Raw genomic sequence first — 23,990 nt, forward strand, 5'->3', positions numbered from 1 at the left:
CACATAGGCCTGCAATTAGTCAAGAGAGGAACTGGGAGGGAACATGTAGAAGATGCAATAAAACTCAATATCACAAGGCAGCTTTGGAGTAGAAACAAGCATGGGCTACAGTGTCAAAAGAGCCACCTTCTGGTTCCAACTCCACCACTTCTGGATCAGGTAATCTTGCACTAATCTCATCACCTTTCTGAGCCTCAGGTTCCTGAGAGAGAGAGAACTCCTAGGTAAGGATCTAGAGCGTCAATTAGTTTGAAAGTGCTCTGGAACAGATAAACCTTTGTAGGAAATATGAAGGATGGAAAACTCACTCGATGCCTTACTAATTGTGTTCATGGAATCTTTCTGATGTATGAAGCATAGCATGCTCTGTGTGTCATGTAAGCACATATAAAATGACAGGATAAACAACTGAAAAGATTGGATAAACTCAAATCCTCCTAAGAATTACGGTGGGAGCGACTTTCCAGTAGAAGCAAAGAAAATATTCTCTACAATCTACTTTATGAATCCCCTCGAAGACCTACAGAGTTCTATATTCTAACCATGGCCTTTCAGCCTCAAAAGTGCAGTGTCTCCATCTCTAAAACGGAAACCTATCACAAGGAACTGGAGGAATAATTGTGACATGCATTTAAACCTGATTTGGTTAGGCAGCCACTGTCATTTCCCCAGCCTTATATGGAAATGCCTTATGACCATGCTCATCATGCTTATCATGAGGACCCCCTCCACTCCCCAACCCCACCCCCTTCTAAACCATCTCAGAGAGATGGCTGTCAGGGTCACACTACCCAGAAGGCCCCTGGGACTTGACCTGCTGACCTGAGGATTCTTTTTTATACGCTCATTAATGGAAGAAGAAAGCAGGCTAGTAAACTCACCCCAACAGCTTGGCATCAAGGGAATTTCCTAGGCTAGAGAGAAAGCACATTGCTCTGCTAAAGAATTTCCAGAGAAGGAGACTTCTGCAACTTCATTTGGTAACCTGGTCCATGTCTCGCAACTGTCAACTCGTAGCTATGGGGCAGCAAACAAATGTTTGGGGAAGGGATTGTGCATCGCTTTGTTCTGACTGTGGGAACCAGTTCAATTCTGCATGTGTTTTAAATCAGCAGGCTGTGCCATATTGGGTGGGGAGACAGCGTTCCTCAGAAATCTTCCAAACTGAGAACTGGAGGGTCAGAGGCATACCTGGTTTTATCTTTAGCTGTATTTGGAGCAAGGGTCAAAGCCTGGGGCCTCACGGAATCCAGCTTGAAGTAGAGTTCTGTGTGGCTGGTACTGTATTCTTTTAAATCTTGATTTGAATGCCTTTGTCAGCTTTGGGGGTGTGCATGAGGTTACGAAATCCCCAGTTCCCTCAGGCCCATCACTCCCTGTTGCCTACAAAATTCAATTACTCATTCAGTCAATCAGCAAATACAATCAAGCCCCTTCTAAGGTCATGCTGTGCACACTTCTGGGCATTTGGGAAACAATGGAAAGCAAAATATTTTTTTTAATTCCTCACTGTTTTGGAGGTTACGTTGTAAGGATATACAACAGACTATAAACCGAAAAAATTATATAGTGTATGTACAGTATACTAGAAAGTGATGTCAGGGGGATCAGGAATGCCGGAGAAGGGGAAGGTAGTTGCTGAGAAAGTGAGATTTGAGGAAACACCTGAAGGACCTGAGGAGCTGACCCTGTAGACAACTGCAGAAAAAGTGTTTCAGGCAGGAGAACAGCCAGTGCAAAGGCCCTGAGGTGGGAATAACAACAAGGCTAATACAGCTTGTGTGGGGTGTATGTTACCTGCAAGGCCCCTGGAGGCCTTCAGTTTTACAAAATCTACTCTAGTGACCAGTAAAATGAACAAATCCAGTCCTGGTCCATTACCTACACAGCATCCTAGCTCAGGTGTGGTACTGTCCCTTGAACATAAGGTAGAGAGACAGAGGCCAAACACTGCCATTTATGTCAGTGACACCAACATTCCTCCAAGAACAGAAACTCTGAAACTGCCTCTACCTCCTCCCTTTCCATCGTCACCAGGTCCTGTTAGATCTTCCTTCCAAAGTCTCTCAGTCTTGCGCTGCCTCTTTATTCCTCGGCCAACATCCTAACCCAGCCCTTCATTTATTAAAGAGATAGTATTAACCACCTACATGTGCCACCATAGAGGACACACGCTCAACAAGACAGACATAGCCCCAGGCCTCCCAGACCTTATGGTTCAAACAAATCTCAGCTTCCAGAACTTCATTAGAAGAAGGAAATTGCCTCCTAACTGGCATCCTTGAATTTAGTTTCTGTTCCTCCAAGCCATCCTGAATCTGTTGCTGGTCAGTCTGAAACTCAGGATGATTCTAGAAGAGCTCCCAACTGGCCTCAGAACCAGCCACCCCAGGTATGCCCCCATCACCAATTCCAGCTCCCCTTCCTCCTCCTACTGGAAACCACCTGCTCCAGCCGGGGTTGACTCTAACTTCTCCACCTAAGCGCTTCCGTCCGTAATATTCCTCCTGAACATCCACTCTTAGTGTTCTCAAGTCTCACTTTTAACCCTACATCCTTCCTCAAGCTTTCTTCATTGACTGGGAGTAGGGAGGTCCCAACGTCCTGAGTCATTCATTCTTTTTACATTTCCGGGGTCTACTATACGTTAGGACCTGGGTGAGCAAACTATAGTTCCTACCCTCCTGCGGTACAAAATCTAGTAGAAAAGACAGCTATTAATCCACAAATGGGAATTATTTTATTTTACTTCACTTATTTTGTTATGTTATTACTTGATTATAGAATGATTTTACTATTTGATATTAATCAAAAAATGAATGATTCACAAACCATGTGAAGTTCTATGAAGAAAAAGTACGAGAGATGTGAAAACACTGAGTAAAAATAGGACTTAGCTGGGAGGTAACATTGGGCGAGAAAAGGCTTCCTCCTTGAACAACTGCCTTTTGAACTAAGATCCAGCGCAGCACTACCCAAGGGACCTTCTGCAGTGATGGACATGTTCTGTATCCGTGCTGTCCAGCACAGCAGCCACCAGCCACACGTGGCTGCCGAGCCCTTGAAGCGTGGCTACTGCAACGGAGGAAGCAAATTTTAAACTCTATTTAATTTTAACTAAATTTAAACGGTGACATGTGGCTAGTGACTGCTGTATCAGACAGTATGGATCCAAGGATGAAGAGGAGTGAAATATGTCAGCGGAAGGCAGGAAGAGTGTGCAGAAAGAAGAAAGAATGCGTGCAAAAGTCCGGCCAGAGGACAGGGAGAGCAGTGCATGTGTGGGATTATGACAGAAGGAGAATATGGGTGGAAGGCAGAGCTGAGAGAAGCATCATGAGATGAGCCAAGAGCAGGCTGAAACCAAACCACACAGCGCCTACAGGCCATGTTAAGGATTCTGAGTTCCATCCAGGCAGTAGTATGGGGCTACAGAAGAGCTGTGAGCAAGAGTGACCTGATCAAGTTAGCATTAACATATATCTATCATTCCAGCTCAAGAAGGAGCACAATTGGAGAGGGGAAGGGCACAGACATAGATGAGGAGGTCAGTTACATTCCAATGCTAATCCAGACAAAAGATGAAGGTATGTGGTGTTGGAGATGGAGGGAATACAGAGATCTGGCCTGAGTTCAGGTTTATCACCCACTTCCTGGGTGACTTAGGGAAAGTCACTTAACTCTCTGGATCTCAGTATTTCTTTTCAATTTAACATGGGAATAACAACCCCTCCCCTACCTACCTTGTATGACAATCAAATGGATAGGAACGTACTTGGTAAAACATAAAGGTTCTATAAATATAGGATGTTGACATGATTGCTCAGTCCCACATGGGTGACTCCCTCTTCTGCTCCTTCTCTCTCCAACCATTACTCATACAGCTGGTACAATTTAGAACAAAATGGTATTTCGTTGGCTTCATGGGTATTATTTTTTTCCATGCAACTGAACTATTTCATCCTTAGGGGCAGAGAACTTGTTGTAGCCCTCGCTCCCATATATAATCTAGTGCTTAGCAAACAGCATAGCACATAGTAGGTTCTCAATAAATATTTGCAGACTAATGACACTTGACAAATACCTGCTGGCTGAATGATACCTCCAGCTTATCTTCTTCCTAATGGAAGCTGTTACTAGACACTACCTTGCAATGTTCTTGCCTTGTTGAGGTGAGTAAGATTTGCGGCTCCAAAAAGGGATATAAGCCCTTAAAATCAAGGACGACGTAAGCTCTAGGACTTGTGTGTTTCCATAGAAATCTTTAGATATGTGGGCATCAACCCAATAAAGACTTGACAATTTCAGGGGCAGTGGTGAGTAGAACAGAGAAGAGGATTTGGAGCCATCTCAGTAGGGGTCTAGGTCTGTCTCTAATACTCATTAGTTTCAGAGCCTCAATATCCTCACGTGTCAAATAGGAAGTATGGCAAGCTATGTCATAGAGTTATTGCAACATTTGAACAAGATGAGGGATGTCAGAATGTTTTTTGTTTGCTTGTTTTTAGCTCTAAGTAACATTAATTCAGCAACCATTTACTGAGCATCAAATTTGTGCCAAGCAATGTGTTAGATGCTGTGGACACAGAGATGACACTCTCCAAGAGTTCAGCTCATGGTTAAAACAAGTCACCAATTAAAACACAATCTGGTAAGGACCAGATAATGATACAGGTGAAGACGTGCACTCTGGGGCAGCAGAGAGGGGTTTCTCACCCTCTTTCTTCTGAGGTTGTCAAGGGTGGGCAGGGACTGTCAGCGGTCAACCAGGAAGGGTCCCAGGGGGAAGTAATGCTTAAGCTTACCTTAAAAGGTACCCAGGAGCTGGGCAGGTTAAAAAAAAAGATAAGAGAAGAGCATGCCAGATAATGAAAACAACAGATACTTCACTCATTCATGTACTCAACAGACATGAATGGGGCACATTACAAGTGAGGAACTCTAAGGAAATACAGATAAACAAGATATGACCCCTGCTCGGGGGGCACACATTTTCCACATAAGCAGACAGCTGGGTAAAAGCACTTGTAATTCAGAATGCTTAATATAACAATCAGGATAAGCTCAAAGTTCTCCATTCAGTGCCAATTTAAAAAAAAAATTCAGGTAGCTTAATACGATTTCCAAGATGCGGGCATGTGGAATAAGATGAGGCTGAAGGGAGGGACAAAAAAAGAGCAAGAGGGAGACAGCAGCAGCCCAACCCCTGACTTTGGGTGGTTACTTTACCTCTTAACAGCTCATTTCTTCCAGCTCTAAAACAGAGTTCATAATAAATTGGTGAAGCCACTATGGAGAACAGTATGGAGGTTCTTAGAAAAACTAAAGATAGAGCGCGTACACATACACCGTGCAGATGGTCTCAACAGCATCCCTCTCTTAAGGCTGCATCCTTGGAACACCTCCCACTGTGGGAACAGTGGGCAGAAGTTTTTTGACTGTGAAGCCTGTGGGATCTTAGCTTCCCGACCAGGGATTGAGCCCACACCCCCTGTGAATGTGAATGTGAATTTGGAAAAACCTCTTCTCATTGATGTGACAAAGCACATTCCCTCCAGAGGAGGAACAGAACTGCTTATGCCATTTTCCTAAAGACAACACAAGGCTCAAAGGGACAGAGTTGGAAGTGATGGAGCCAAGCAGAGAAAGGAACCCTATTTTAGAAAAACAATGCAAAACTACAAACCTACAAAATTAGCCGTGTGGACGAAAGGCTCTTGGTGCTCCAGCCAGGCATCAGGGCCGTGCCTCTGAGGTGGGAGAGCCAACTTCAGGACACTGGTCCACAAGAGACCTCCCAGCTCCACGTAATACCAAACGGTGAAAATCTCTCAGAGAGCTCCATCTCAACATCAAAACCCAGCTTCACTCAACGACCAGCAAGCTACAGTGCTGGACACCCTATGCCAAACAACTAGCAAGACAGGAACACAGCCCCATCCATTAGCAGAGAGGCTGCCTAAAATCATAATAAGGCCACAGACACCCCAAAATACACCACCAGACGTGGACGTGCCCACCAGAAAGACAAGATCCAGCCTCATCCACCAGAGCTCAGGCACTAGTTCCCTCCACCAGGAAGCCTACACAACCCACTGAACCAACCTTAGCCACTGGGGACACATACCAAAAACAACGGGAACTACAAACCTGCAGCCTGTGAAAAGGAGACCCCAAACACAGTAAGATAAGCAAAATGAGATGACAGAAAAACACACAGCAGATGAAGGAGCAGGGTCAAAAGACACCAGACTTAACAAATGAAGAGGAAATAGGTAGTCTACCTGAAAAAGAATTCAGAATAATGATAGTAAGGATGATCCAAAATCTTGGAAATAGAATAGACAAAATGCAAGAAACATTTAACAAGGACGTAGAAGAACTAAAGAAGAACCAAGCAATGATGAAAAACACAATAAATGAAATTAAAAATACTCTAGATGGGATCAATAGCAGAATAACTGAGGCAGAAGAAAGGATAAGTGACCTGGAAGATAAAATGGTGGAAATAACTACTACAGAGCAGGATAAAGAAAAAAGAATGAAAAGAACTGAGGACAGTCTCAGAGACCTCTGGGACAACATTAAACGCACCAACATTCGAATTATAGGGGTCCCAGAAGAAGAAGAGAAAAAGAAAGGGACTGAGAAAATATTTGAAGAGATTATAGTTGAAAACTTCCCTAATATGGGAAAGGAAATAGTTAATCAAGTCCTGGAAGCACAGAGAGTCCCATACAGGATAAACCCAAGGAGAAACACGCCAAGACACATATTAATCAAACTGTCAAAAATTAAATATAAGGAAAACATATTAAAGGCAGCAAGGGAAAAACAACAAATAACACACAAGGGAATCCCCATAAGGTTAACACCTGATCTTTCAGCAGAAACTCTGCAAGCCAGAAGGGAGTGGCAGGATATACTTAAAGTGATGAAGGAGAAAAACCTACAACCAAGATTACTCTACCCAGCAAGGATCTCATTCAGATTCGATGGAGAAATTAAAACCTTTACAGACAAGCAAAAGCTGAGAGAGTTCAGCACCACCAAACCAGCTTTACAACAAATGCTAAAGGAACTTCTCTAGGCAAGAAACACAAGAGAAGGAAAACACCTACAATAACAAACCCAAAACATTTAAGAAAATGGGAATAGGAACATACATATCGATAATTACCTTGAATGTAAATGGATTAAATGCTCCCACCAAAAGACACAGGCTGGCTGAATGGATACAAAAACAAGACCCATATATATGCTGTCTACAAGAGACCCACTTCAGACCTAGGGACACATACAGACTGAAAGTGAGGGGATGGAAAAAGATATTCCATGAAAATGGAAATCAAAAGAAAGCTGGAGTAGCAATTCTCATATCAGACAAAATAGACTTTAAAATAAAGACTATTACAAGAGACAAAGAAGGACACTATATAATGATCAAGGGATCGATCCAAGAGGAAGGTATAACAATTGTAAATATTTATGCAGCCAACATAGGAGCACCTCAATACATAAGGCAAATACCAACAGCCATAAAAGGGGAAATCGACAGCAACACAATCATAGTAGGGGACTTTAACACCCCACTTTCACCAATGGACAGATCATCCAAAATGAAAATAAATAAGGAAACACAAGCTTTAAATGATACATTAAACAAGATGGACTTAATTGATATTTATAGGACATTCCACCCAAAAACAACAGAATACACAATTTTCTCAAGTGCTCATGGAACATTCTCCAGGATAGATCATATCTTGGGTCACAAATCAAGCCTTGGTAAATTTAAGAAAATTGAAATCGTATCAAGTATCTTTTCTGACCACAACGCTATGAGACTAGATATCAATTACAGGAAAAGATCTGTAAAAAATACAAACACATGGAGGCTACACAATACATTACTTAATAACGAAGTGATTACTGAAGAAATCAAAGGGGAAATCAAAAAATACCTAGAAACAAATGACAATGGAGATATGACGACCCAAAACCTATGGGACGCAGCAAAAGCAGTGCTAAGAGGGAAGTTTATAGCAATACAAGCCTACCTCAAGAAACAGGAAACATCTCGAATAAACAACCTAACCTTGCACCTAAAGCAATTAGAGAAAGAAGAACAAAAAAACCCCAAAGCCAGCAAAAGGAAAGAAATTATAAAGATCAGGTCAGAAATAAATGAAAAAGAAATGAAGGAAACAATAGCAAAAATCAATGAAACTACAAGCTGGTTCTTTGAGAAGATAAACAAAATTGATAAACCATTAGCCAGACTCATCAAGAGAAAAAGGGAGAAGACTCAGATCAATAGAATTAGAAATGAAAAAGGAGAAGTAACCACTGACACTGCAGAAATACAAAAGATCATGAGAGATTACTACAAGCAACTCTATGCCAATAAAATGGACAACCTGCAAGAAATGGACAGATTCTTAGAAATGCACAAACTGCCGAGACTGAACCAGGAAGAAATAGAAAATATGAACAGACCAATCACAAGCACTGAAATTGAAACTGTGATTAAAAACCTTCCAACAAACAAAAGCCCAGGACCAGATGGCTTCACAGGTGAATTCTATCAAACATTTAGAGAAGAGCTAACACCTATCCTTCTCAAACTCTTCCAAAATATTGCAGAGGGAGGAACACTCCCAAACTCATTCTACGAGGCCACCATCACCCTGATACCAAAACCAGACAAAGATGTCACAAAGAAAGAAAACTACAGGCCAATATCACTGATGAACATAGATGCAAAAATCCTCAACAAAATACTAGCAAACAGAATCCAACAGCACATTAAAAGGATCATACACCACGATCAAGTGGGGTTTATCCCAGGAATGCAAGGATTCTTCAATATACGCAAATCAATCAATGTGATACACCATATTAACAAATTGAAGGAGAAAAACCATATGATCATCTCAATAGATGCAGAGAAATCTTTCGACAAAACTCAACACCCATTTATGATAAAAGCCCTGCAGAAAGTAGGCATAGAGGGAACTTTCCTCAACATAATAAAGGCCATATATGACAAACCCACAGCCAACATTGTCCTCAATGGTGAAAAACTGAAACCATTTCCACTAAGATCAGGAACAAGACAAGGTTGCCCACTCTCACCACTATTATTCAACATAGTTTTGGAAGTGTTAGCCACAGCAATCAGAGAAGACAAAGAAATAAAAGGAATCCAAATCGGAAAAGAAGAAGTAAAGATGTCACTATTTGCAGATGACATGATACTATACATAGAGAATCCTAAAGATGCTACCAGAAAACTCCTAGAGCTAATCAATGAATTTGGTAAAGTAGCAGGATACAAAATTAATGCACAGAAATCTTGCATTTCTATACACTAAAGATGAAAAATCTGAAAGTGAAATTAAGAAAACACTCCCGTTTACCATTGCAACAAAAAGAATAAAATATCTAGGAATAAACCTACCTAAGGAGGCAAAAGACCTGTATGCAGAAAATTATAAGACACTGATGAAAGAAATTAAAGATGATACAAATAGATGGAGAGATATACCATGTTCCTGGATTGGAAGAATCGACATTGTGAAAATGACTCTACTACCCAAAGCAATCTACAGATTCAATGCAATCCCTATCAAACTACCACTGGCATTTTTCACAGAACTGGAACAAAAAATTTCACAATTTGTATGGAAACACAAAAGACCCCAAATAGCCAAAGCAACCTTGAGAACGAAAAATGGAGCTGGGGGAATCAGGCTCCCTGACTTCAGACTATATTACAAAGCTACAGTAATCAAGACAGTTTGGTACTGGCACAAAAACAGAAACATAGATCAATGGAACAGGATAGAAAGCCCAGAGATAAACCCACGCACATATGGTCACCTTATCTTTGATAAAGGAGGCAAGCATATACAGTGGAGAAAAGACAGCCTCTTCAATAAGTGGTGCTGGGAAAATTGGACAGATATATGTAAAAGTATGAAATTAGAACACTCCCTGACACCATGCACAAAAATAAACTCAAAATGGATTAAAGACCTAAGTGTAAGGCCAGACACTATCAAACTCTTAGAGGAAAACATAGGCAGAACACTCTATGACATACATCACAGCAAGATTCTTTTTGACCCAGCTCCCAGAGAAATGGAAATAAGAACACAAATAAACAAATGGGACCTAATGAAACTGAAAAGCTTTTGCACAGCAAAGGAAACCATAAACAAGACCAAAAGACAACCCTCAGAATGGGAGAAAATATTTGCAAATGAAGCAACTGACAAAGGATTAATCTCCAAGATCTACAAGTAGCTCATGCAGCTCAATAACAAAAAAACAACCCAATCCAAAAATGGGCAGCAGACCTAAATAGACATTTCTCCAAAGAAGATATACAGATTGCCAACAGACACATGAAAGAATGCTCAACATCATTAATCATTAGAGAAATGCAAATCAAAACTACAATGAGATATCATCTCACACCGATCAGAATGGCCATCATCAAAAAATCTAGAAACAATAAATGCTGGAGAGGGTGTGGAGGAAAGGGAACACTCTTGCACTGTTGGTGGGAATGTAAATTGATACAGCCACTATGGAGAATGGTATGGAGGTTCCTTAAAAAACTACAAATAGAACTACCATACGACCCAGCAATCCCACTACTGGGCATATACCCTGAGAAAACCATAGTTCAAAAAGAGTCATGTACCAAAATGTTCATTGCAGCTCTATTTACAATAGCCAGGACATGGAAGCAACCTAAATGTCCATCAACAGATGAATGGATAAAGAAGATGTGGCACATATATACAATGGAATATTACTCAGCCATAAAAAGAAATGAAATGGAGGTATTTGTAATGAAGTGGATGGAGTTAGAGTCTGTCATACAGAGTGAAGTAAGTCAGAAAGAGAAAAACAAATACAGTATGCTAACACATATATACGGAATCTAAGGGAAAAAAAAAAAAAAAGGCCATGAAGAACCTAGTGGCAAGATGGGAATAAAGACACAGACCTGCTAGAGAATGGACTTGAGGATATGGGGAGGGGGTGGGGTGAGATGTGACAGGGTAAGAGAGTGTCATGGACATATATACACTACCAAATGTAAAATAGATAGCTAGTGGGAAGCAGCCACATAGCACAGGGAGATCAGCTCGGTGCTTTGTGCCCACCTAGAGCAGTGGGATGGGGAGGGTGGGAGGGAGGGAGATGCAAGAGGGAAGAGATATGGGAACATATTGTATGTGTATAACTGATTCACTTTGTTATAAAGCAGAAGCTAACACACCATTGTAAGGCAATTATACTTCAATAAAGATGTTTAAAAAAAAAAAAAACTAAACTAAAGATAGAGCTACCATATGATCCAGCAATCCCACTCTTGGGCATATATCAGAGAAAAACATGGTTCGAAAGGATACATGCACCCCAATGTTCACTGCAGCATTATTTACAATAGCCAAGACATGGAAGCAACCTACATGACCATCAACAGAGGAATGGATAAAGAAGATGTGGTACATATATACAATGGAATATTACTCAGCCATAATAGAGAATGAAATGATGCCATTTGCAGCAACATGGATGGACCTAGAGATTATCACACTAAGTGAACTAAGCCAGACAGAGGACAAATATCATATAATATTGCTTGTATGTGGAATCTAAAAAAAAAAAAAAAAAAAAGATACAAATAAACTTAGATACAAAATAGAACTAGACCTACAAACACAGAAAACAAACTTATGGATACCAAAAGGAAAAGGGTAGGGGGATAAATTAGGAGTTTGGGATTAACATGGGCACACTACTATATATAAAACAGATAACCAACAAGGACCTACTGTATAGCACAGGGAACTCTACTCAATATTTTTTAATAACCAATAAGACAAAAGAATCTGAAAAAAATAGTACACCTGAAAATAACACAACATTGTAAATCAACTATATTTCAGTTTTTTTTTTAAAAAAAAAAGAGGCTGTTGTGTGGATAAAATGAAGTGATTGGTATGAAGTGTTCATCATGGTACCTGGAACATAACCAGTGCCCAAGAAATGTGAGCTGCCATCATCATCATCATACTGTTACTGTTGTTCTTATTGTTTTTATTAACTTGACTAAGGGGAAAGCGTCTCAGGCAATGTGAGCAACTTAGGGAAAAGGAAGCAGTAAGTACAACTGCTCTCAAACTCTTGACTTCCTTAAGTCCTTGAGAAAGACAAGACAGGTCGGGATGCATTTTATGTCACCCCTTGCCCCAGACCATTGCTTCTCAAAATCTTACATGGAAAGAACCCTAACGACAAAAGGAGTGAATATTCCCATGAGGTGCCTCCCTTACTGACATTGACTTCTCAGTATTTCATCTTAGAAGTTCACTCTCCTCCAGAATCTACTCATTTCTGTTATTGTCATCATCATCGCCATAGGAATCATAGCGCTTACTCATTTCCAGGCACTGTTACAACATTTTATATGCATTAACTCATTTAATCCTCACAACGACCCAATGCAGGTAGGTACAGTCATCATTCCATTTTACAGATGATGAAACTCAAGCAAGACACCATAAGTAACTTGTCCAAGATGACAAGCTAATAAATGTTGAAACTGGGATGTCAATCCAGGCAGTCTGGCTCCAGAATCTGTGCTCTCTGGTGTGTTACCACTCTAATATAAACATGCTTCCCTCCTTCAACCTCACATAGCAATATAGCTGTGAGTAGATGTGTCATGTTTATCATATGGCTTCTGACATGCGGCCACATGGCCATACCCCATGTGAGGGGAACAGCCTAAGACCCAATAGCTTTATCCAGGTTTGCTACAGAGAGACATCCTCACTAAGGACAAATGCCCAGAGCGCTCACGTGGCTAACGGGGCTCAAGCAGATGAAGAGGTGGCTGCCACCGGGAAATGATTAAAAATCCAACATTAAACCAAGTTGTACTTAGAGGAGACCTGTTTTAAAGTAGCTTTTCATCAGGGTATTATATTTTCTTCTTGACAATTTCCTTAATGGCGAGAAAGGCTATATGTTGGAAGAACAAAGGAGACCCAAGGGCAAAGAGTAGAAGATTCTCACCAACGCGGGGGCTGGGACGGGGCGGGGAGGGGGAGGGAGGAGGAAAATTAAACAGGCAGAAGAGAAGATGTGCCCCCGTTTTATTCCTATATAATGCTCCAGTGCCTCCCACCCCGACCTTCTCTCCCTGCCTTCTTCTCCGGGGGCACTAACATCAGCCCAGAGCTCATTAAAGTTTAAACAGACTGATCAATACGGACAGAATGGTGAATTGTCCATCTGCAAATTACCAAGCCCTTCATGAATATTTAAGGAACTAAACTAGGAACAGCGAGAAGAGAGAAACCAGGACTTTATTTTTCCCTCTGGAAAAAACTACAAAAGCATCTCTGTCGTTCCTGATCACCAGGATATAAAACCAGTCGAGTGAAACTAAAAGGGAACAATTCTCATCCAGCATCACTCCTGTTCCCAAGCCAGCAAGCTGACCGCAAACCAAGGCCACTCAAGATAAACGTCTACCTGGCACAACTCAGAGATGCACTAGGCTTGCCTGACTTCCTTCCTTTCTCAGAACCCACCGTGTTCTCAGGCCACTGTGGCTTTGCACATGCAGTTCCCTCTGAACAAAATGAGGTTCCTCTCATTTGTCCACTTGGAAGGCAGGACAGTCCAGTGACTAAGGGTGCAGCACTGGAGTCAGACTGCCTTTCTTACTTACTAACTGCCTTTGTTTCCTCCTCAGTAAAATGAAGGTACCTTTATAGGGTCGTTGTGAGGATCCGACTACATAATGCATGTTAACATGTTTTACACAGCACTGGGCACACCTGAGGGCACAGCAGAGGTCATCTACGGTTATCAGTGACGTCTTCACATTCGGTCACATCTGACTGAATCCTCTGTCTACATGTTCTGCATCCTCCATCCTGTCTACCTGGAGCCCCTCAGTGTTGGCCCCTTCCTCAGCTCTAGCCACAGTCACTTTGCTCCCAGCACCTATCACGTTACATCCCAGCTGTCTGTTGGTCTCTGCCATAGACCATGAGCTCCCTAAAGGCAAAGCCTGTGTCTAAAGTTACCCCGATGTTGTCCCTGGCACCAGATGGACACACTACACACACTCAGCAGGTGGGAGCAGGGGAACACGTGTGAGAACGCGAGAGTTGAGGCCGTACCTTCGTGACGATGCAGCACGCAGCCCAGATGTCCTCGGAGGACTGCTCATGGTGGTTGAACTGAGGCTCCCACTGGTTGATTGGCTGGTCTGCGAAAGCCAAGAGGGTGCCCCTCTGGTCCACCAGAGCTGCACGGACACTGCCTGTCCCCACGTCCACACCCACGTAGTAGCTCCCGAGTTCCTGATCTCCGCCGGGCATTGCCGTCCCTCCACCTGCGGGGATCAAGGGCAAAACCACGTGAAGACCAAGTGGGTCTGCAAAGCCAAGCATGGGACAACTTGAAAGTGGAAATGAAGGGATGCAGCTGATGAACTGGTAGCCATTGATTATTTATTCATCCAACAAAACGTTCATTGCTGCCAGGGTGCTAACAGGCACTGAGCTAGGTAGTGGGTGAACAGACAGGCATGGCCTCAGACATGGAGTTTCTGTTCTTGGAAGGGAGTCAGATGGTGAGCATTTACGAACTGCATTAATTATTCAAGCAAAGTCGTGACACTGGGTGAAAAGTGCTATGAGGATAAATAACGGGTTATAGAGCTGAGAATCTGGAGGCAATAGATATGCATTTTCGTCTCACTGAATTTGAATCGCAACAAGGACAATGCCCATGGCGCTGAAAAGGAACCTCATCTGCCCAGTCGGCCATTCATTCAAAAAACTATCTACTGAGGGCCTATTATGTGCCAACAAGCACTGTAAAAAGTACATACAGCCCCTCTACTCACTACGACTCTACAAGGTGAGACTATTTTTTTCTTCCAGTTTTATTGAGATATAATTGACACAGAGCACTGTATAAGTTTAAGGTGTACAGCATAATGATTTGGCTTTCATACATTAAGAAGTGATTATCACAATAAGCTTAGTGAATACTCATCATCTCATAGAGATATAAAAGTAAAGAAACAGAAAAACAAATTTGTGTGGTGAGGTATCTTAGGATTTACTCTCTTAACTTTCATATATAAATACAGCAGTGTTCATTCCATTTATCACGTTGTACATTATATTCCTAATATTTAGTTGTCTTATAACTGGAAATTTGTACCTTTTGACTGCCTTCATCCAATTCCCCTCTCCCCCTGAAGGTGAGTATAGTTAAAAATCTATTTTACAGGTGACTAAGATGAGATGCCAAGAGATATGTAACTTTTCTCTTAATGCTAGGTCCACACACTTAAGAACAGTAAATGCACATTGATGCATTTTATACTGATGGGCAAATAGGTCTCTGAGAAGTTAAGAGATTTAGCCAGCACCACTCAAGTGCAGCCTGGACCCAAAGTCCCACATCTGTCTCATGTCCCTTCCTTTCCTTCTTAGCAGCTTGCGATACAGGTTTGGAGAAGAGGTAAATATACTGCAGCCGGGTCAGGAAGTGACTGGGAATTGGGAAGGAGCCTCGAGGGAGACAGGATCAGGAACTTGTTAGACAATCTGTTTTCTTTACAGACCCCTTGTGAGTTACAAGGAAATCTGACCAGAGAACACTCAGGAATTCCTTGGCCTTCACTGCCGCTCTGAGTCCCTCTGGTCAGATTAGCCCCCATGACACAGACATCTCACAGAGGCTTTCATTTTCCAGACTGGCCTTTTAAAGAATAAGAACAAGCCCCCAAGATACCCATGCTGGTGAACATGCTACAACTCCCCAGGTGAGCTCGGGGCGGCCTCAGCGCCCAGAGTCTAATTTCAACCGCAGCAGCGTTCTGCACCCTTCCACTTCAAAAAGGTAATGTTTCCTTGGCAAGGTCACACCTGGGAATTCTAAAATGAAGTCAGCCAGCAGATGTTCCATTAAAGCTTCCTGGATATTTATCCCAGTCAAAAACAGCTTCATTACGAGTGATAGCTTCTGACTTGATCACGAAGATTTCCCAAAGGTGTGTGGCCCCCTTTGGTTCACGGGCAGGTGTAGAGGCCAGTGGGGAATCTGTAGTTAAGAACATGTGCTACCTTCATCTGAGCTCCAGAGAACAACTCTCAGGCTCCAGCCTAAGTGCCTTCTCGTCTCCTCGCCCGTATGACCAGTGGCACCAGTTTTCAAACCATGCATTCCTTCAAGCATCCAAAAGGGGTATCTTTCCTTCAAGCCATTACTCGGAAAAACTGAAATAAAACAGATCAAAGCAGAGCTGCTCTGTTTGAAGCAAAGATCACCCTTGCCTGGCCCTCTACCCTCCCCCCAGCAATCGCTCTGCTGGCTCCTTCCTCAGGACTCAGGATGGCTGAAAACCATTGGCTGAGGCCCTCTGCACGGCATCCCAGGCCCTCCAGGAGCTGCCCTCTGCCTGCTGTCCAGCCACATCTACCTCAGTCCTGCCCATTCTCACACCAAGCTCCAGACACCCTGAACCCCTCGCAGGACCGCAGGTGTACCGCACTGCTACAGGACTGTCTCCACTTCATACTTCTCTTCCCTTCCTACTTCCTTCCTCTCTTGTGTGCCTGCTGACTTTCATTTTACGATCCAGCTCAACCCCACCTCTTCAGGAAAGACTTCCTTGCCTCTCTCCATGCCCTGGTGCCACCAGAGTACTGTGTCCCTACTTTCTTTTCAAACTTTTTAAAAACCACTCTGTGAATTTTTTGTTTCTGTGTCCGTCTCCCTTACTGGCCTGAACCTGAAGAAAGGAACTGATTGATTTCTGGATCTCCAGCTCCTACAGTTTCTATATCCCCAAACCAGTACAGTGTCTGGTACATAACTGGTTTTCAATAAATGTTTACGGAATGAACACCTAAATCAGTGAATCCATAGAAAACAAGAATCAACAGGTTCATGCTTTAATGCTTTAATAGTTTGGATTCCTAGGTTTGTACTTATCTGCACTAGTGTTTCTCCTTGATTCTAATCTCTGTATGCTTCATCCATCCAATTAACAAATATTTATTGGATGCTTACAACTACATTTTATTAATTCGAAGACACTCATTTTTTTCACGTTTAGCTTCTTCAAAATTAGTGACTCAGCAATCAATGGCATCTTACAACTAATCAGTAGCATGTTCTTTCCTTCTTAGTGGTATATGAAATAATGATGCAATGATGCATCTTGCAATCAATGACTGATATGCAAAGAAATGCAGATTGTGCCAGGCACCAGGCACCCTGCTAAGAGCTGAGAATACAGTGAAGGACAAAATAGGACAGTGCCATGGCTCAGATCTTCCTCGGTTTCTTTATCTGCAAAGAGGAGGAAGACTGACCGGGCTAGCTGTTCCACCTCCCCGAACTGACCACATACACATCCTCTTGCTGTACTCGGGGTTCCTTCTCTTAGCTTCCCACTGTCACCACTTGGAAGGGCCCAGGGATGCTGCTCCCCAACCCTGATCCTGACAGGTCAACAACTCTCTGTCCTTGGCTAGAACTATCCAAGATTATTCTAAACACTGGAGGGAGAAACAAGGGGAAAAACACAGGAAATGAAGAATCTATACAAACATTCTGGATTACACAGACCTGGCCAGCCATCACCCAGGCTTCTCTGTACTCCTGCCAGCACCAGTGACAAAAGGATCCCCCAGGGGGCGGGCCCAGCTCCTCAGGTCTGGCTCCCTCACTTTTGACTGTCTTCCTCTACAAGGAATTCCTCATCTTACCACCCACTACCCAGACATCCTGATTTACTTCCAATAAAATCCAAAGAGGAAGATTTCCACTCTGCAGCTGACTCAGGGCTTCCCCCAGCTCTGGGTTTTGGACCCATCTCTTGGCTAAACAGGAAAGAGCCCATCCTTTGGGAGAACCCCCCCCCCCCCACACACACACACACTTGCATGGAGAGTGGAGCTTTGCCATTAGACATTAACTCCAGTGTTGTCTGGACCACAGCTGTATCCCCAGTGCCAGCCCAGTGCCTGGCACATAGCACGAACTCACCAAGTCTCTGAGACTCAGTGGACACCTTTAAAACCTATCTTTAGGGAAATAATAAAAGGTACAAATTTACTGTGTATCTGATGCTTTGCTAAGCAGCTTGCTTACATTCTTAATCCACTTTTTATCCTGACATCGACCCCTGAAGATAATTACTGTTATCATCCCCATTTTACTGATGAGGAAAACGAGTCCTAGACTAGTTAATAACTTGCTCCAGTGTGTCATATAACTCGCAAGGGATGGAGTTGAGAGCAATCTCATTCCCTCTGGCTCCCAAATCCCTAACCATTCTCAGGAATGATATACTGCCTGATACCCTCCATTTAGTATATGCCCATTTGCCAAGGACTCTGCTAGGTATTCCTGCCTACTCTGTCTACAACTGGCTAACTCAGAACTCAGGCTGCCCACCTTCAGAGACTGACCCTTCCTCAACACCAGGTGGCCTCTCTCTGGCAAACTACCTACTTCTAGACCATTTAACTGAGACATCAGTTGGGAAGAGAGTCAAACCCACGGGAACAAGGGCATCATACCCTCCCTGCACTGTTCGCACAGACCTCCCAGTTCATGTTTTTGTAAGAAATAGATCCTAATTAAATATTTCAAGTTCACCATGTTTCCCATTACTATAGTTTTAAGTGATCTCTTTATGATTGTTTCCACACCTGGACCCTGAAAGAAGGGAAACAAAGAAGTTCAAGCCCTTAGGCAGCTTCCCTGAAACTCAACCCTGTGAGTTATAAAAACTCTGCCAGAGGAGTTTCTGCAACTCAGATTCTTTGTCTCCCCTTTCTGTGCCCTTTGTTCCTGGGTCATAGGTACTCTCTGCTGTGTCCTAGACTCCAAACTGTATTCCAGGTCCTCTTGGCCTCAAAGAAATAAAGTAACTGCAAAATGGAAAACATTATTCCCTTTTCCAATTTGTTTTTTTAAAAAAGGATTAGGATCCTCCCACATGCCTGGCACTTTTATACATTTGTTCATATCTTCTGACTGAAACCCAGTCAAGCTGGTAACCCTATCACCATTTTATACCTTGGTGGGATGGGGAAATTTTCCCTGAGTACCACAAACAGTAAACAACAGCAGCACCTGCATTTGAACCCTGGCCTCTTAAGGCAGTAATTAGGGCTCTTTCCACACACCAACCTAAAAGTGAAAACCAAATCCTTCAAAATCTTCTTCAATATCAACAACAAAGGCAGCAACAACTAGCATTTATTAAGCTCTGCTCTGCGAATCGCCCACCCGATTTTGTGATTTCACGTCACCTTTGTAACAACCCCGTGTGGTTGGCACTATGAGCCCATTTTCCAGCTTAGGAGATTGAGGTTCTCAGCAATAAAGCTATTTAACGTCATAGAGCACAAAACCAGAGGAGCTGGGACTCCAGGCCAGGACGGTATGGCTCCAGAGCCCAATGGATGAATGCTGAGAGTCAGAACATTAGTTCCAATTCATTCATTTCAGTCGAAGATAAATTCTCTAAAAAGAAAAACAACTGATAGGGAATATAGGGAGGCTGGTCAGACAGAGAAATAAGGACACAGATCGTGAAGGCCAAGAGAAAAGAAAAGCTACAGGGAGAAATTCAAGCTGGCTGCACACACGTCCCGAGCCTTACCTAACTTTTCAGTCTACAGGAGGCTCCGAAGGGCAGAAACAGCCTCCCAGCCAAGTGCCCGGCGCAGACTGGACTGGCTTTTGGCCCCTGTTCACGATCAAAAGACTGCTCTTGTGATAAATATTTATGCGCCTTACTAAATAATAGCCTTTACAAATATTATTAGAAATGTGCCACAGAAAACCACAGGCTTCATGGCTGATTCTTTAACAAACATGCAAGCTGCTCAAAGGCAGCGTGAGAAAAGGAAAGAGGGTCACAGACACGGGAGGCTGTTCTCTGCACAACTATCCCAGAGATTCTAAGGGGTCATGCTCAAATACCGGTGCTGAAAACCAACCTTTGGGAATTGTTCTCTTGTATTTTCCTCCTTGTCTTCCCCTAAGTGACCAAAGACCAGTAACAATGTTTCCTAAGACTACAAGGCTCCAAAGTGGATGAGCTTAACTGCAGTCCTATTTCTTAAAGGGCTACTCCTCCAGGACTGACTTGGAAACAGTGTCTGCAAATACAGCGTCCCAGGGACCTGGGAGGGAGCTCAATATCCTCTCTTGACTTTGATCTTTGGCCTTGGCTGGGAGCTCAAGTACACGAGACCCACACAATTTTTTTTTTTATTTAGTTATATTGCAATCAGGGGGTTGGGAGGTTTGGGAAGAAAAAGATAAGCAATGAGTACGCTGGTCAACTTTAGTCTCCTTGACAGAAGGAACTAAATACCACTTTAAACAACTCGCACATGCTCTAAGATGGAGAGAAAGTTCGCGATGGGAAGGAAAGCGCTAATCTGGCAATAATATCTGGTTCTCCACTGGCTTTACCAAAAATACACATGGGAGAAAAAGTACAGCTTCTTGACAGATACTTCTCTTAAAGTGAAAGGCTGTCTCCTGCAGCTCCAATCTCATTGTATTCTTTGAACAATTAACTAGGATTGTATAACCGAAGTGCCCAGCATAGTGCCTGATGTATGGTACATGCTCAGTAAATGGCAGCAACTATTAGGACTATTAACATGTGCCAACCTTCCCTTTCACCATCAAATCACCTCTGGACATCTGCAATCACTTAATATGCATGATCTATACCTAGGTATTCTCACCATGTCTAACAGCTCAAATTCCAGTAAGCAAATGTTAAGTGCTTTCTCTGTGCCAGGACACTAGGAATAGGAAGCTGAAAAATATATCATTTCTGATTTTAAAGAGCTGACAATTTAATGTAAGAAGCTGATTTTTGAAAGTCAAATAGTGATGCCTCAAGTTATGCCTTGTTGGTGTACTTCAAGCTCAACCTAATGCACCTGGTAATATTACACATGGCAGTAAGGTGTCTCCAGATTGCCACCAGAATCTTAGCTATACTCTTGTAGCCAAGCATCTTATTCCAACTCCACCTTTCTCTGCAGAATACAGAGACGTTAGTTGGTAAAAGAAGTACCAGTTTATTGTTTTCATCACCGTTCCAATCATTGGATCAGAAACCCAGTATTTTTCAGGATGTTGAGGATCTTCATGCTTGGGACTGAGCCCATTTTTTTTTTTTTTTTTAAAGATTTATTTATTGATTGATTGATTGATTGTTATGTTGGGTCTTCGTTTCTGTGCTAGGGCTTTCTCTAGTTGTGGCAAGTGGGGGCCACTCTTCATCGCGGCGCGTGGGCCTCACACTATCGCGGCCTCTCCCGTTGCGGAGCACAGGCTCCAGGCGCGCAGGCTCAGCAGCTGTGGCTCACGGGCCCAGTCGCTCCGCGGCATGCGGGATCCTCCCGGACCAGGGCTCGAACCCGTGTCCCCTGCATTGGCAGGCAGATTCTCAACCACTGCGCCACCAGGGAAGCCCCTGAGCCCATTTTTAAAGACAAATACGAGGTGACTGGAGGAGGGATATGGTATTAAATCAGACAGAAGAACGGCTGGCTGTCCTTTTAAATTCAAAGATGGATTCCAACAGGCAGAAAAGGCAAAACTCACCAAATCCTCATGCCTGCCTCACAATGTGGCAGCCACAGGGATCAATTCTGAGGCAGTCCTGGATGGTGGCCAAAACCCACCACCCTCCAAGAGCCACACAGGCAACAGCACGACAGCTGACGCAAAGAAAACACAAACCCCAACCATGCTGAGGCCAAATGCACAGTATAGGCCCTAACGAAATCATGGATGGAAAATCTGACACATCAAATGACATCCCCAAACTCCAAAAACAAACATCACCTCAAAGCAAATTAAACTTTGAGTCTCCCATGTCCTCTTCCATAAAACCTTGCTTATGCTCTCTTCTCTTCAATACTTGTGAGCCAATAAAGCAGCTCCTGACTTGTTAAAATGCCTTCCAAGCCCTTTAATAGCCCTACCAAGCTATTCTCTTTGCAGAGAAAGGGAGAGGGGGGCCCACATTTATGACACGCACCCTTCCCCCATTTACAGGGGAGGACACTCAAATCCTGAGAGGACCGATACCCAGTGGATGGTCACGACGCCTGGAGAGGAAGAAGGCTGTACTCAAATTCAGGTTTGCCTAAGCCAGAGCAGGACTCTTATCCATCCCTGAAATGACTTGGCTTTCCTTCCCTAACCAAGCTGCTTTCATCCTGGACACACTCAGAACACAATTACAAGTCTGTTCATCCTGTGAAAACTTCTCAGACACTCAACCATCAGAAATGCCCCCTCCATGCTCTGATTAATAACAACCACCTATGTCACTATAAATGCTACTGTGAGAAACATTAGCTATTAACTGAGAATGTTCTGCCCCCTACTTCCTTCTACCTGGAGACAAGCACAGCATGTGTCATGCAGTAATAGGGGAATTCCTGGGCTGTGAGGGAGGGAGAAATTATTAATGTATAAAATAGTCAAATACCTTTTGAAATAAAAAGCCTCTAAAAATTCTCTGTCCCTGGAGAGTTCTAGAAGCACCATCAGCAAGCCTCTCTTGTGTGTGAAGCACTGCACCCCTTCCCAGGTCAATCATCCTCCTTGACCCAGAGCCCCATTCCCACAGATATATGCACGGAGGGGAGAAGAAAGATGGGGTCTATCTTTCACAAACCCAATTCACAGCCTGAGTTCACTAAAAGCCAAAGCCTGAATCTGATAGCCTCTTACTCTCATGCCAGGACCCTGGAAGCAGAAAAGTGGCAGAACAGACACAGAGAGAGCCAGGGCTGGTGTCCTGATTCTAAATGCAAAGTTATTATAATTTAACCCCATAAGCCAATTACAAAGCTACGCACATAATAGGGAAAATTACAGGCAAACTTAGTGATTTTTTATTGTTAAGTGGACTCTTCTTTGTAATACATGAATTCCTACTTCTCTTGGAGTTCTGACAATTTGTTAAATATATATGTAGTTTCTCTCCCTCTGTCACTTTCTTCTCCAAGAGGTTGCTGTTGATTTGTTGACATAATTAACTATAAAATGATATTCTACAGAACTAATCAGAACTTCAAAGCAATGTCATTATCATTAGCATATTGGCCCAAATCCACAGCTTTTCACAGAAAGTCACTCAAATAAAAACAACAGAAGAACCCACCAACCTTGATGACTGCTGTCAGATGTCGGTAAATTCAGGAAGGGCTCAGGGCAGTACAGTATTAGGTAGAGCAACAAAATCCAGTGCCTGCACCATCTTGCAAAACTCCTCCCTTGAAGACAGTGCCCAGCCTGAGGCCGGCTGAGGTCTCTGGTCTAGTCTTGTGTTTACCTATTTATCAAGAATGGCCAGGTGGCTTCAAGGCCCAGGGTGAAAGGCCTAAAGAATGAGTTACTGGAAGATTATTGGACAGCTTGCCCCTCCAGAAACACGCCCTGTTAAAACTGCCAAGAGCTACACCGTAAGCTTAAACACCATCAGTACTGCCTCTGCCCAAAGTAAGGCCCAAGTTCTTTCTTTGGCCCACAAGGCCCTCAAAGCTATGGCTCTGCCTGAGCCTCTCACCTTACCTCCCTGCCTCCTCCCTGACTGCAACCCCTGAGGCTCCAACTCTACAAAGCTACTAGCAATCCCTCAAATGAAGGTTTGGTGCCTCTGTTCATACTGTTCTCTCCTCCTGTGACGCAGGAAATACAAACCTGCAGTTCATAGAAAAAGACATACAATGCATACATGTGAACCTTTAGGCTCACAAATAATGGAGGGAAATGCAAATCAAAACAATACTGAGATAGAATCGTACACCTTAAAAAATGGGCAGAAAATGAAAATGCTAGTACCTATCTTTGGCAAGAGTCTGGGG

At 43.1% G+C, this 23,990-nt stretch overlaps 1 protein-coding gene across 8 annotated transcripts in view; it reads right to left on the minus strand.

Moving 5' to 3' along the window:
• FGGY (FGGY carbohydrate kinase domain containing) overlaps nt 1–23,990 on the minus strand; it is a 416,066-nt gene that overhangs the window by 381,275 nt on the left and 10,801 nt on the right. For 6 of the 8 annotated variants that reach the window (XM_082418647.1, XM_082418641.1, XM_082418642.1 and 3 more), the window contains exons 2-3: nt 16,185–16,337; nt 14,223–14,437 (exon numbers count right to left, since the gene is read on the minus strand). In XM_082418647.1, coding sequence (XP_082274773.1) covers nt 14,223–14,437; nt 16,185–16,296 — 327 coding nt within the window. In that variant the 5' untranslated portion in view covers nt 16,297–16,337. Of the gene's footprint in view, nt 1–14,222; nt 14,438–16,184; nt 16,338–23,291; nt 23,459–23,990 lie in introns of all 8 variants that reach the window. The other 2 variants (XM_082418644.1, XM_082418643.1) reach the window with 2 other exon arrangements.

Source organism: Balaenoptera physalus (assembly GCF_965194825.1).
Source record: "Balaenoptera physalus genome assembly, chromosome: 1".
NCBI lineage: Eukaryota > Metazoa > Chordata > Mammalia > Artiodactyla > Balaenopteridae > Balaenoptera > Balaenoptera physalus.